This window comes from Marmota marmota, unplaced genomic scaffold, assembly GCF_001458135.2.
Source record: "Marmota marmota marmota unplaced genomic scaffold, marMar, whole genome shotgun sequence".
Lineage (NCBI taxonomy): Eukaryota > Metazoa > Chordata > Mammalia > Rodentia > Sciuridae > Marmota > Marmota marmota.
Window position 1 is genome coordinate 2,141,977 of NW_026000221.1, and position 15,512 is coordinate 2,157,488.

Here is a 15,512-nt window from a genome sequence, read left to right on the forward strand (position 1 = left end):
ATGAAATATTCCTTGAAGGTTAGAATTCTTTTTGATTCAAAGAATCTGGATTTCTGAAATGATCTGGATCTGTTCTTATTTTATTTATTTATTTTTTGGTGTCACTCTTAGACATATTTCTTTTTATTGTTTAGATTTTTTTTCTAATCTGGGAATTTTTTTCTTTTTTTTGTACCAGAGATTGAATCAAGGGATGCACTTTACCCCAGAGCCACATCCCCAGCCCTTTTTATTGATTTAGTTTTTGAGACAGGGTCTCTTTAAGTTATTTAGGGCCTTAATAAATTGGTGAGGCTGGCTTTGAACTTGTGATCCTCCTGCCTCAACTTCCAGAGTTGCCAGGATTACAGGCCTGAGCCACTGTGCCTGGCTTGACCCAAGAGTTTTAAAAGAAGGATTTGAAAAAATTTCCAGGTAGTGTTTTTTTTTTTTATTGCTTTATATCTGAATTTTCTTTTTAATTTATTGCAGAATGTTGTCAGTATTCTTTCTACTTTTACAATTGATTAAGTTATTTTCTTTGTGGGCTAAGTATGTTTGATTTCTGTGAATTTTCAGTGGGTACTTTAAAAGCTAAGCTGTGTTCTCAGTTTTTAGAGTTTAAAATATACCAATAGTTCTATCTTTTATTATTTATTATTCAAGTAGTTCATATCCTTACCTTTTTGTTTCTTAATCTGTAATAGGTTAAAGACAGAAATTAAAGTCACCAACTATAAGTGTTTATATTTGTCCTATATTTTGTATAGTTTCTGTCTCATTATTTTGATCCTGTGTTATTTGAGGTGTAAAAATTCATCATTATTCAGTCTTCATTTTGGATATACATTATAAATATTAATTGCCCTTCTTTTGTAATTTTTAGTGTTTTATCCTAAATCAGCCTATCCAATATTATTTTTTTCCATGACTTTTTAAAATTAGAGCATTATAATTATAATCTTTGGTTCATTTTAACAAAATAACACATGCAAGGAATTTGACTTAATTTCCTATTACCTCACTTTTCCTTCTCTCCTTCCTCCCCCCATTCTTTCCTCCTCTTCTCTCTTATCTTCCTTTCACTCCTTTATTTATTTATTTTGGTACTGGGGATTAAACCCAGATGGCACTTTACTACTGAGATACATTTCCAGCCCTTTTTATTTTTTTTGAGACAGGATCTCCCTAAGTTGTTTATAGCCTTGGTAAGTTACTGAGGCTGATCTCGAACTTGCTATCTCTCCTGTCTCAGCCTCCTGAGTTGCTGGGATTATAGGCATGCGCCACTGCCCACAGCTCTTTATTTATTTATTTACTAAATATTTGTTTATTTATTTTTTTAGTTGTAGTTGGGCACAATACCTTTATTTTATTTATTTATTTTAATGTGGTGTTGAGGATCGAACTCAGGGCCTTGCACGTGGTAGGCGAGTGCTCTACTGCTGATCCACAACCCCAGCCCTCTTTATTTATTTTTGATTGGTATTTTCTATATATACATACAAGGAGAAGTTCTTTTGGTACATTTATATATTTATGTAACATGCTATTGTTAAATGCATTCCATATTTCTACCCCTTTCCCTTTTTTCCCTTCCTTTCTGTCTTTGTCTTCTACTCTACTGATATACCTTATATTTTCATGATATCCAGTCTCCTCCCTTGCCACCTTCTTTCCCTTATTTTGCTCTAGCTTCCACATATGAGAGAAAACAGCTCTTGATTTTCTGAGTCTGGCATATTTCACTTAGCATAATTTTCTCCTTCTCCCTTCGTTTACCAGCAAATACCATTATTTCCTTTTTCTTTATGGCTAAGTGTAACTCCTTTAACTGTGTGTAAATACCATATATTTTTTAAAATATTTATTTTTTAGTTTTCGGTGGACACAACATCTTTATTTTATTTGTATGTGGTGCTGAGGATCAAACCCAGCGCCTCGCGCATGTCAGGCGAGCACGCTACCGCTTGAGCCAACCCCCAGCCCTAAATACCATATTTTTTAAAATTTTGTTTTTGTACTTGTTCATATGCTTTTATTTTCAGTGATTGAACTTTGCTTTGTGATCCAGTATGAAAGTTTTTTCTTATTTTAATTTTCTGGATTTAGTCTCTTTACATTGTTGATTAGACAGACGTTTGGTCTAAAAAACATAACAGAACCAACATACTTTTTCTTCCTTATTTTAAATCATATCATCTATATATGATTTTTGGTATGTTTTAAAATTTTCTTATTTGTTTTCCTTTACTTTGTTGGGAATGTTTATTTTTATTTTATTATTGTGGGTACTGTTATAATTTTTCATAAAATTTTTAGTGCTCTGTTTCTTTAGATAGCATTCCCATTAAGCAATTTCACAATTATGTTTCTACTCTATCCTACTTTACTATTTAATTTTAGTCTGTATTATTTTTTAGTTCTAGTGCTTATGTTTTATAACCTTCAATATACTTATTTCTCTAACACTGAATCTTGTGTTACTCAAAAATTTTGTTTTACTCTCATTTGTCTTTCTCATTGCTTTCCCCTTTTCTTTGAACCCCTTAAATTGTTTATAACATTTATGTTTTATTCTGTAACTTTAATCCCCACAATTCTGTTAAATGGATTCCTGAAGCTGAATGAATATATTATTTACTGCCAATGCCTTTGGTACAGTTTTCCCATTCATCTCTTACAGTTCATCATTTAATAGTTTTCTCAAGATGGGTGAATGGGAAATTCCCTCAAGTTCATTTCTTTTTTTTTTTTTTTAATTTTTTATTGTTGGCTGTTCAAAACATTACATAATTCTTGATATATCATATTTCACACTTTGATTCAAGTGGGTTATGAGCTCCCATTTTTACCCCAAATACAAATTGCAGAATCAAGTTCATTTCTAAAATGTCTATTGTATTTAGTTTCTGAAGAACAGTTTAGCTGGGTATAAAATTTTGTTTGCACTTTCATTTTCTAAAATATCTTTGTGATTATTATTTCTCTGACTTCTAATGTTGAATGTTGGTATACAGAAGTTGAGGTCAGCAGATCCTTTTCATCCTTACACATGAATTAATCTTTTTGACTAGATGCCAAAAAGATGTTTAAAAAATTTTTAAGTTCACTAACTTTACTAGGATGGGTAGACCTGGTTAAATTTTTACAATTTATAGATTTAAATCTCTTATTTCTGGAAAAATTTAAAATTCTGTCTCCATGTTTTTTCTGTTTCGTTTCTTTTCTTTTTTTTATACTGGGGGCTGACCCCAGGTGCACTTAATCACAGAGCCACATCCCCAGCCCTTTTTATTTTTAGTTATTTTGAGACAGGGTCTTGCTAAGTTGCCTAGAGCCTCACTAAGTTGCTGAGGCTGGCTTTGAACTCGCAATCATCCTGCCTCAGCCTCCTGAGTTGCTGGGATTACAGGTGAGTGTGCTGCACCTGGCTGCTCCATCTTTTTTTGTTTTATTGTGATAATTAACTCTTATGTTAGTTCTCCTTTATTTTCCTCATATATTTATTTTTGTGTAATCTTCTAAACTCTTGTTGATTTCTATTTCATTTTTGCCCACTTTCTTGGTCTTGTCGTGTAAGTCTCTTACTGAGTTGTTGTTGGTATCTCTTCTGCCTTGAGCTATTTACAGCTTTCTTTGATGCAATGGTTTTAGAGGCCTACACTTTTAGCTCAAGACCTTTTGCTTCCAACTGGAGTCCTTGCCAGTAAATAGCTATGCTGTAAAAAGAAATCTTCTAAAGGGACAGATGCCTTTCATCATTCGTTGAGTGTTTGGTCATGTTTCTTCATTGTATTTCAGATAATCAAAATTCCCCTTTGAATTTTTTCTTTTTTCCTCTCTTATCTACTCATCTAAGTTCCTTATGTAGTCATTCTTATAATTTGAATGTGTATTTTTTTTTAAAAATATTTATTTTTTTAGTTGTAGTTGGATACAATACCTTTATTTATTTATTTTTATGTGATGCTGAGGATCGAACCCAGGGCCCTGCATTTGCTAGGCGAGCACTCTACCGCTGAGCCACAGTCCCAGCCCGAACATGTATTCTTATGGATGTTTTAGATTTGTAGTTTTAAAAATAAATATTTTGGAAATTTTTGGTTCTTTTATGTAGAAGGAAGATTATGGAATTTTCTCTTTGCCCACAAAGCAGATTGAGTATTCTTCCCAGAAGGAAGAATTATGACTATGTCCTATACAATGGCTTATCAGGCTTGTGATACTTTTTTATCAGTTGAAGGGAAATATGCAAAACTGAGGAAAATACAAGTTTGAATAGTCTTTATTATTTTTTTTTTCTTCTGAGGGTTTTACTGGTCCCTCTATAACCTGAAGAGAAAGCCATGCTCACAGCCAAAGTATGACACCCAGGGTTTTTATTGTCTTTGCAGTCTTGTCTTCACAGGAGTGAAGACAACCCATGTCTGTGCAGAATAACCATAAACCCCATGCTTCCTGTGTCATGGGTCCAGGGGTAGGAGGTGACAGATTCACGGTTGGTACATTCAACAGCCTGGTAGGCCTTTCCTTTAGGGTTTGTCAGGATAGCTGCACCCCAACAAGCAATGCTGATGCAGATGACCATGTGCTGGGTGTAGCCCAGCTTCAGGGTGTCCACGCCACCAAGTACACGGAAAGGCCTGCGGCCCCGAGAGAACCAGGCAACTCCAGCAGTTATTAAACAAGGGAGCTTCTGATGGGAAGTTGGGCTCTCTGGATGTACCTGGGGATGTGGAGTTGGCTGGGGGAGGTGACCTTCCTAGGCTGCAGAAGCTGGGACAATGAAGAACCCATGTTCTGGAACTTGGACCAGCCCTAACAAAACTTCGGTTCTTGACTGGTCTTTAGATGTGTGCTTTTAAAATGTTTATATAGAGTCAAAGATTTGAAGAGCACTTCTGACCATGTCCAGGTCTCACTGTATCCATTTGGCTCTTAGGAAGTGGTTAGGGATTCTAGGCATGTTTTTAGTTAGGTTTTTGTTGCTGTGACCAAAATACTGACAAGAGCAACTTACAGGAGGACACGTTTATTTGGGGCTCACTGATTCAGAGGTCTCGGTCCATAGACAGCGGAATCCCTTCCTTGGGGCTCCAGTTGAAGCAGCACGTCATGGGGGAGTGCCCAGTGGAGGAAAGCTGCTCAGTTCCTGGCTGGGCCAGGAAGGGGGGTGGGAGAGGGAACCCAGTGAAGGGGGCCCAGGGAAGATGCACCCTCTGGGGTGTGCCCTCGGTGACCGACCTCCTCCAGCCACACCCCTCCTGCCTACAGTTACCACCCTGTCAGTCCATTCAAATGAGGAATGGACTAAAGGAAAGGTCACACTTCTAATCCAGTCACTTCACCTCTGAACATTCCTTCATTGACACAGGAGCTTTTGAGGGACACCTCACATCCAAATCATAACAAGGCATCACTTTGGATGTTTTAGGGTGACATGGCTCAAAGAAATTATGACCACAGGGCTTAAGAAGTTGAGCAGTGACAGACTGTGTCCACATAATTTCTTGCCATTAAGCTTCTTTCCCCAGACATTGTGCGATCCGTATACGTATGGGGGTCTCTGTTCGTGACAAATGGGAAAAGAAGGGCCATTCTTCTCAGAAACAACTGAATCTTAGATTCTCAGGCCTGTGGAAAACTTTTTACCCCTCATTGTGTTTTGTCAAGTTTATCTTATTCAGCTTGACCAGAAGCAGTAGAGGTATCAGTGTGTGCCGTTGTTGATATCTTATTCTATGCCAAATGCTTGCTAAGTGCCTGTATGTACCCATATAATTTTTTATTAAAATGGTTACATGAGTTATTATTATTTCCATTTTAATAATAAGAAAACAGACTTGAAGTTAGGTTACATGACAGTTAAATGGTAGAGTCAGTTTCAATCCAGGATTCCCAGGCCCCAAAGGACAGGCCCTGAACAGCTGTATTGTCTCTATATACCAAAGGGGCATACTGCAGACTGATAAAAGAAAAAGCTTCTATCATGTAAATACAATTTATTAAAAAAATAACTCATCTAAAGAAGTACACATTGTATCTCTGCTAATACTAAATAAGACACCTCCACTGCAAAGGAGAAATTTTCATTAACACCATTTAATACAGGTTAGCTGTGTTTGAATAATTAAAACAGACTTTCCCATCCTGCTTGTACCCTCCATAGAATCTGGAGAATTAGATTGTGGATTGAGAAGGGCTGGGAGAGTAAATGCCGTTTTTCCATGAATAATTCCACATATGGTTAAGTGGGTTTTGCTTGAGCTTCCTTTTCCTAATGGGGAAAACATTCAGTTCTTAAATGTCAAAATGGGAATCTTTAACCCAAATAAAGAGATGGGAACTGTAATGAACAGTATAGAATTGTTTAAAATGGTAGTTTGTCTTCATAATAGCTGCTATTCTGACTGGAGTGAAATGATATCTTAGAGTAGTTTTGATTTGCATTTCTCTAATTGCTAGAGGTGATGAACATTTTTTCATATATTTGTTGATTGATTGTATATCATCTTCTGAGAAGTGTCTGTTCAGGTCCTTGGTGTTGGCGAGGATGTGGGGAAAAAGGCACACTCATACATTGCTGGTGGAACTGCAAATTGGTACAGCCAATATGGAAAGTAGTAGGGAGATTCATTGGAAATCTGGGAATGGAACCACCATTTGACCCAACTATCCCTCTCCTCAGTCTATACCCAAAGGACTTAAAATCAGCACACTACAGGGACACAGCCACATCAATGTTTATAGCAGCATAATTCACAATAGCTAAACTGTGGAGCCAACCTAGATGCCCCTCAGTAGATGAATGGATTAAAAAAAATGTGGCATATATACACAATGGAATATTACTCATCAATAAAAGAGAATAAAATCATGGCATTTGCAGGTAAATAAATGGATGACATTGGAGAAGATAATGCTAAGTGAAGTTAGCCAATCCCCCCAAAAATAAATGCTGAATGTTTTCGGAGGTTGACATAAGGAGGTTGACTCATAGTGGGGTAGGGAGGAGGAGCATGGGAGGAATAGACGAACTCTAGATAGAGCAGAGAGGTGGGAGGGAAAGGGAGGAGGCAGGGGGTTAGCAAGGATGGTGGAATGTGACAGACATCACTATCCAAAGTACATGTATGAAGACATGAATTGGTGTCAACATACTTTATATATAACCAGAGATATAAAAAATTGGGCTGTATATGTGTAATAAGAATTGTAATACATTCCACTGTCATTTATTTTTTAAAAAAATCAATTAAAAAAAAGAATTGTTTAAAATGGTATCAAACATACTTTTCCACTGTTAATTAGGAAATGTGCTCTTATGTCATTTGGTGATCCAAAAAACATTGCCCAACCAACAACATATTGGTTTTTCTGGATGGGGTAATGAAGTTAAATATTTATTTATGTGGGTGTAATGGGCACTGCCCTGTGAATTCCACTCTAACTTTGTAATTAATGTGCCATTGCCTTAACCTGACCAAGTATTTCTGCTTTCTGCACACAAGAGACAGACTTCTGCTATTGTTTGCAATTACTCTCATAAAAATTTGAAAGCGAGAAGTTTGTCTTCTGCTTCATGTTTCCATGTTTCTGTGGTAAGACGACAGAACCCCATAGGTTCAGACTTTGGCCTGTGGCTGGTTTTTAGTCCTCTGCTCATTTCCAGCTTGTCTTGTGTCCTGAGGCAGATGCACTGATACCTCAGAGCAACAGGGCCGGGCAGTAGCAAGAAGACCCAGAGCAGGCAAGCTGTTCTTTTCTCTTTTGCTCTAGAATGCAGTGAAAAATAGCCCTTCTTCATTCCTCCCACCTGAGAGATGGGTGAGGAAGTAGTTCAGGTCTGCCAGTGCTTTTGTTCAAGTCACACTCAGAAGACCTTCTTCCGTCATCTCGTGGTTGATGCCTTAGCAACCCGTTTGTCACTAAAACAAACGGCCCAGAGCTGCAAACAAAGTGACTCCTAAGAGTTGGGGCCAGGTAGTGAAACCCAGCGCACTGAGTTGGGGAAATTATTCCTGTGCTATTTTGGAGAGTCTTGTCCTGAGGACAATTAAACAGTCCAGACAGGTCACTGGGTGAGACCAATTTCCTGGTTTGTTTATTTGAGCCTGATTGTTTTCACCACTGAGCAGCCGGACACAATCTGCCACACCGTTACCCCAGGCCTGCAGAGAGCGATCCTTTCATTTTTGATTTCTCCAGGCTTCCTACAGATTCTAGTGTGTCTTTATCTGGTGGGGTTGCTCTGGAGTCTCTCAGGCACAGACAGGGTGGAAGCCAATATCAGTGATTGCTCTTGACTTCATCTTATACAGGCATTTGGCTTTATGTCCCGAGTCGCCCTACAAGCAGAGAAGATGAATCATCACCCTGAGTGGCTCAATGTGTACAACAAGGTAAACGGATCACCTTATTTTGGGATCAATTTTAATTATGGAGTTCAAGAAACTTCTTTCTTCTTTTCTTCCTTGTCATCTTGTGCAACTAAATGTGCTTGTGCTTAAGAAAGTATTTTCTGATTCTTTCTCTTAGAATCCCTGTGTATTATTGCAAATTAGTGACAAATTTCAGATCTGCTCATGAGAACAGTGAATAAGCTCTTTATTTTCATGTTTGTCTTCTACTGAAACTTTTAATAAAAAGAAAGTTGGGCCTAATTAGGTTCCTGAATTAAACTTGAATATCAGCCACGCAGGTAAACTTTTAAATTGAAAATAATTTATTGAAAGAAAGGGTTGCAAATAAGATAGATATGTCCTAATTATCTTATTGAAATAGATTTTCTCAGGAATTATATTTTATAAAAATAACTATTTATTGAATTCTGGATCCTCAAAATTTACAAAGTTTTAGAGACTACAGTGAGAAGAATCATGTTCCCCCCAAAAAGTGTCCTTGTCTTTATGGTCACACCATTTGAAATATCTTACCATCCAGGTTTTGTGAGGGTTTATTTTCTCTCTGGAAGTCCTCTTTGAAAAAAGAAACATCACCATTCTTGATTATATATATATATATATTTTGAATAATTCAAAGCACCCCCATACTAGCATCAGCTTTTCTTTCCTAGTTGCCTTTCTTTGCCCATAATTTTATTTTTGCTTTTTAACCAATTTGTCAAGAGGTAGCGTTCCCAACACACACTCCTTCCCTAATTTGGAAATGTGCTTTTTTTTAACATCACTGCTAAGATATTACATTTGATAGCTTGGCTTTTCTCAGTGGCCCCCAAATAGTTGGTGTAATTAAAGTAATGGGAGTTAAAATGGAACCCCAGTCTCTCTTTTTTTTCTCAAGAAACGAGATTTGAGATCCTGGCAGCTAAATTTCCTCCTCGTATGAGACAACCTTTTTATCCTGGGTGGCTGCCAGGCCCCCTCTGATGAAGACTGTGGTCCTGGAGTTTGCTGGGTTTTGCTGTGTTTATTGTTCATAATGTATTTTCTAAAGCATTTGATCCCCCTGATTCTCAAATATGAATGTTGGATAATAGATTGATTTCTGAACCACCCAAGGAGAATTCCATGAATTGTAGCTCAGGGTTTTAAAAGCTGCTTTCTTCTTTCTTAGGTCCAGATAACCCTCACCTCTCATGACTCTGGCGGACTGACCAAAAGAGATGTGAGACTGGCCAAGTTTATTGAGAAAGTGGCTGCTTCTGTGTGATTTCTTCAAAATGCATGCATAATCTTATGTACTGCTGCAGTATATCTTGAAGGCAATTTACATGAACAAAAATCAAGTTTTAAAGGAGTTCATCCTTCTACATTTTGTATAATCAGTGTGTAAATACAAGATGACCTAAACCTGAGCCTAAGGTGTTTTTTATTACATGTATTCACAGGCATAAGATAACTCAACCTAGCAATTACATTAATAATATTTAAAGAGAGAAATGGATTCTTAAAAACCAGAACTTAGGAAAGGGAATAATCACGTATTTCATAACCCAGAAATTCAAAATCATGACTTTATAAAAGCATTGTGTTGAAGAATAGTTGTAAGGTACAGGAATTAGGCACTTTGCAGGGAATGGGTTTTAATCTTACGTAACAAATTGTAGGAAGCTAAAGTCGATTTGGATTTTGGTGCTGCTACTACTTAAGTAATTGATTAGATCATGAAAGTCACAAAAATGAGCTGTCTTGGTGTGTCTTACCTTTCAGACAGGGAGTTAGAGGATGAGGGTCTCATTCGTGGCTTCCTGCAAGATGTGGCAACACAAGGACTCTCTGTCACAGTGATCGCTTACCAGGCCATTATTGGACTTACAGGGTTAAGGAGGAACTGAGGGTCATTTCTTTGCATCATTTGTATGTTGTGACCCCTGAACTGAGGGTCTGCAGCCTTGGGATCTTGAGATTTAACAAGGATCATCTTTGTAAGACACCTCACTTCAGAGGCCAGAAACAGCATTCCGTTATAACAGGCAAACCTTCCCCTCCTCAGCCCAGCCCCTGCTCCAGCAGGACCGGGAGGCTGCGTTCTCCTTGAAGTCCATGCTTGGCTGGTTCTGTTAGCCAAGGAAAGACAGCTTTGGTCAGTTGGCCCCGTGGGCATGGAATGTGCAGGGAGGGGAAGGGAGCGGAGAGCCACAGGCTCTATGGCCCCCAGGGGAGCAAAAGCCTTCATACTACGACTTCTGTTTCCCAGAATTTTTCAAAGGAAAAGGCAAAGCTATGTGTTTTTTATAATCTCTTCCCTACATTATAGATTTGGAACTTTTATACATTTTATTACCAAAGATTTTTAGTTCATTGCTTCAATTTTTACGTGAGCCTTTTTAAAAACAATTTTTAAATTTTGTTTACTCTTATTAGTTATATATGACAGCAGAATGCAGTTCAATTCATATTACACAAATAGAGCACAATTTTTTATGTCTCTGGTTGAACACAAAGTAGAGTCACACCATTTGTGTTTTCATATATGTACTTAGGGTGATGACATCCGTCTCATTCCACCATCTTTCACATGAGATTTTTAAACATGAAAAATTTTAAACATATGCAAAAGTAGAGTGAATAGTACATTGAACCCTTATGTATTGATCACCCAGATGTAGCAGTTACCAAGATTATGCCCAGTTCCTTCATATAATCCCATTTCTGTTGATAAACTATTTAAAAACAAATACCAGATAGCATGTCATTACTCTTCTGTGTCCTTCAGTAAGCATTTCTAGGAAAATATTATCATCTTACATAAAACAACAATGCCATTGTCACATATAACTATATAAGCCATGATTCCCTGGTACCACCAAATACCCAGGCCAAACCAAATTGCTCTGAGGTCAATAAAGTGTTTGGACAGTATTTTGGTTCTAGTTAGGATCCACATGAAGTCTACCCATCACATCTGGCGGCTGCGTCTTTATTCTCTCTGAGCCTAGAGCAACCACCCCTCTTCTCTCCCCAACCCTTTCTCCATGTATTTGATTTATCAAAACTGGGTCAATTGTCTGGTAGAATATTTGCCTCTGACTTTGGTGTCATTTAACTTGTTCCACTGCACCACCAATGTAAGCCTCTCCTCCTATTTTGAATGTATCTGAGGCTAGATGGATGGCTGCGTTAACATATGCCACATAGAGCACAGTGGGGAAAGCAGGCTATAGCTCCTAATTACAAAGACCTGGAGCAGAGTTACCGGTCAGCATCCACGTGAGGGTTTGACATAAGGTCCATGTTAAGGGGATTGCATCTACTGGAACTCAAAAACAGTTCAGAATCAAAGATCCTGTATCAGAAGTCAGTAGAGATACTCAGGGTACCAAATTCCAGCAGATGAATCCCCAGACTTACTTCAAGTAACTGACTTCGCAACTTGAAAGAGACTTTGCCAAAGTTGAAGGCCCCCAAATCCTTGTGTGCTGACAGTGGTTTCTCTGATGTGGTAAGCTTTGGTTTCCCTCTGTTTTCTCTCTAAGTGATCACCAGAGGAGAGAGGAGTTAAACAGACACAGTCTACTCCTTGAGTGACTTCCATGTAACAAACCAGGGCCAGCACGTTTGACTTTGTCCTTTTCTAAAATAAAGTTAATGAAAGTTTGGGAAATAATGGCTACTTTCTGTCATTGATATGATTTAATAAATCTGGAAATAAATAAAATAAGCATGGTTCTTTGTATTTTCACTATAGGCAGAAAGCAGCAGCCTGTATATTATATTTGAAATAAGCCCGACTTCTATCAATGTATTGAATAATTGTCTACAGTATTAGTATGGAACAGTCTGAATACTTTCTAATTCACACTCAAAAATGTAATAGTTGAACTTTCAGTTTTGTAAACTTTCCTGTGAAACTTTCCTGTAAACTTTCCATCTCAGTAATAGGTTTGGCTGTTATCATATGTGAACTTTGTATTTCAGCGCCAATTTCTTGGGACCACGATTGAAGGGTCCCCAGGCTGCTGTGCCTGCTGAGGCAGCCCAGGTAGGGCTGCCCAGGCCCCGCAGAGTGAGCTGCTGCTGATAGGGTGGGAGAGGTGGCACTTGGGCTTCTCATCCGAGAATGCCTGTCCTGTCCACCTGTGTGTGGGAAGATCTGGATTTCAGGAGGCCCTGGATGAGCTCACCACCTCCGAGTTCCTGTTGCGCTCCCCTCTCCCAGCTGGAGTTCCGTTCCCAGACTGTCTTCATCAGTGGCTTCCGAAACCGCATTCAGCTGAGATGGACCGCGCTGATGTGGTTCACTAGGAACAACTGGGCTCTTTCTCCTGCCTGCAGCTGGCTGTCTCTCCTCACCACCGCACCCAGCATTACATTTTTAATCTCCTTTCTGTTTTTTCCCAGAGGAAGTCCCAGAAGTGTCCCTCTGGGGTCCTTGCAGATGCACTTCCACTGTGCCACACGAACTGAGTGATGCTACTCAGTTCAGTACCCTGTTCATCTAGCTTGTGTGCTGCAGGGGATGAGGGCGGGTTAACATCTTGGGGCAGATGGAGATACAGAGCTGACTCAGCCCTTCTGAGCAACTGCTGCAGAAGGTCACTGTGGCATTAGGGGGACACATGACCAAAGAAAGCAATAGGAGTCATAGGAAGAACTGGTCTCTTTCTCTCTGAGTTAGAAGGGGTAGACTCAGGGTGCAGCTAAAGTTTGAATCTTAGGTAATCTTGGTAATCAAGCTGATTAAAATTTGCTGTGATGATTTGTTTTTAATTAACAGATAATAACTGTATATCTTTATGGGGTACAGTGTGATGTTTTGGTACCTTTATACATTTTATATTGATCAACTCAGGTTGCTTAGGTTCCCCATCATCTCAAACATCTATCATTATTTTATGTTGAGAATGTTAAAAATCTTTTGTTTTGGATTTTATGATACAGTACTGTTAACTGTAATCACCCTCTGTGTAATAATTCACCGGAACTTTTTCATCCTGTCTGGCTAGGAGTAAATAAGATGTTGTCACCCAGTTCAGTATATTTTCCTACCAGGAATGGAAATATGCACTTATTTTAAAATACCAAGGACAGCAGAGATGGTGGGGTGGTTACCTCATTTTTTAATGGTCCAAGAATTTAGGTTTCGAGGAAACCGACCAATTTAGCCCCTAAACATTTAATACAACATACCGCTAAGCAGATCTGTCTTGATTTGCTTTGAAGGCTAAAGGGGCTGGGGGAGGATATATTAATCCTGAGAGTTGAACAGAACAAAAATCCTGATATAGTAGACCATCCCTTACACCCTGTTTAGGTGTTTCATACACACATATATCCCGTGCCCCAAATGAGCCAACATAGGGCCTATGTTACCTTCTCTGCCCCTACTAATTCTTTTGTCCTAGTCCCAAATGGATCACAATCTTTCCTTCCAGATGTTTCTATTGCTGGCCCTGATGTGTTCTCTCACAGAATCATAGAGATCATAGAGAACTTTGCTTTTTTTTTTTTTCTTTCTTACATGACCCTCAACTTTTTCTAACACATCATTAAGGGTCTAACAGATGGGACACTTCTTGAAGTGGGAACCTTTGCCCTATCTCTAGTGTTGCCCAGCATTCGCCCGAGCTTTACCTTTGCTGGGTGCATGTGAAGCCCCTTGCTCAACTGAAGCACTGTTTCCTTGAGAAGAAGGATCCTGGGACAGGCTTGCTGGGAGCGCCCCACCCAGTGGTCTGTAGGCTAGTGATGCGCTGGAATGCCTGAGAGTGATCTCATAAAGCCAAGATTCCCTCATGGACCCTTTTCTGCTGCCTCTTGGAATCCAGACACCAAGGGGATCTCTAAGTAGAGATTTTTTTTTGATTAGCTATAAAAGCAAGGAATAAAAAATTGAAAATTTAAAAAATGTCTCAGGCCATGTACGAAGATGTGCCACCAAAGTCTACTTCCAGTTCGCTGTTTGGTGCTGCATCACAGGCGTTCTGTGGGAGATGCAGGAAATTTAAGTAAATATTTCTATTTCCGTTGTTAAGAAGCGTGTAAAGGGCAGGATGCAGGCGGGTGTCAGCTTTCTAGCCTCTTCCACACACTTGTGGGCTTCCCAGGTGGAGGGCACCTCTGACCGTCGGTTTCCCTAGTTGGTGAGGCTGGCACACTGTTACTGACCTGCAGACTACACTCAGTGTTATCTTTTCCTGTTAAATAATTTGAAGTCTTTTAAAATTTTGTAATAGACTATTTCAAGCCAGAAAATGAAAATTACACATCTTGTTTTTATAAATCACAGAGGTATATATGATATTCATACACACAGCACACTTTTTTTTTTTAAAGACATGATCTTGCTATGTTGCCCAGGGGTGGTCTTCAACTTGTGAACTCAAGTGATCCTCCTGCCTCAGCCTCCCAAGTAGATGGAACTATAGATAACAGCCATTTTGCTTGGTTACATTCTGTATTTTTTTCACCTTAATGAAAATGAGAAAAAAAAGTAATCTTTGAGAAAATTTGCAAGGCACAGATAAATGTAAATGAATAACAACAAGAATGACTTATAACTTCACCACTATTCACACTTTGGCATATTTCCTGCTGAGTGTTTTCTACCCATTTTATATCCTGCTTTTTAAAAATTTTTATTATTGTTTCAAGGTTTACCAGAGAATAAACATTTTGCTAAATCATGAAAAAATGCATAGCAAGGGCTGGGGTCGTGGCTCAGTGGTAGAACACTTGCTTAGCATGTGTGAGGCACTGAGTTAGAATCTCAGCACCACATATCAATAAATAAAATAAAGGTCCATCAACAATTTTAAAAAGTATTTTAAAAAATACATAGCCAAATTTTAAGGTTTATGTTTCATGAAATGGAGATGCCAGAGTTTACTTAACCACTCCTTTTTGTTAGATTTTAAAATTGTTTTCAGTTTCTCACTACTATAAATAATACAGGAGTAAACATCTTTGGCTAAAGTCACTTCCTGCATTTTACATTGTTTTTTTGGAATAGATTCCACAGGTGAGAGGATAGGAACAGTTCTGGGCTCTTTAGAAAAGCTGTCAATTTAGCTGGGCATGGTGGTGCATGCTTGTAATCCTAGCAACTCTGGGAGATTAAGTCAGGAA

The 15,512-nt window shown here is 38.5% G+C and overlaps 2 protein-coding genes across 8 annotated transcripts in view; both read left to right on the plus strand.

The window, feature by feature from the left end:
* The window catches only part of Pcbd2 (pterin-4 alpha-carbinolamine dehydratase 2), a 47,944-nt gene extending 38,145 nt beyond the window's left edge, over nt 1-9,799 (plus strand). For 2 of the 7 annotated variants that reach the window (XM_048792295.1, XM_048792296.1), the window contains 2 exons: nt 8,304-8,384; nt 9,559-9,799. In XM_048792295.1, the coding sequence (XP_048648252.1) occupies nt 8,304-8,384; nt 9,559-9,654 (177 nt within the window). In that variant the 3' untranslated portion in view covers nt 9,655-9,799. The other 5 variants (XM_015488576.2, XM_015488577.2, XM_015488573.2 and 2 more) reach the window with 5 other exon arrangements.
* Nucleotides 9,800-10,249: 450 nt separating this feature from the next.
* Nucleotides 10,250-15,512, plus strand: part of Catsper3 (cation channel sperm associated 3) — a 31,110-nt gene continuing 25,847 nt past the window's right edge. Inside the window, exon 1 of the mRNA XM_048792294.1 lies at nt 10,250-14,392. Within this exon, the coding sequence (XP_048648251.1) occupies nt 14,292-14,392 (101 nt within the window). The 5' untranslated portion in view covers nt 10,250-14,291. The remainder of the gene's footprint in view (nt 14,393-15,512) is intronic.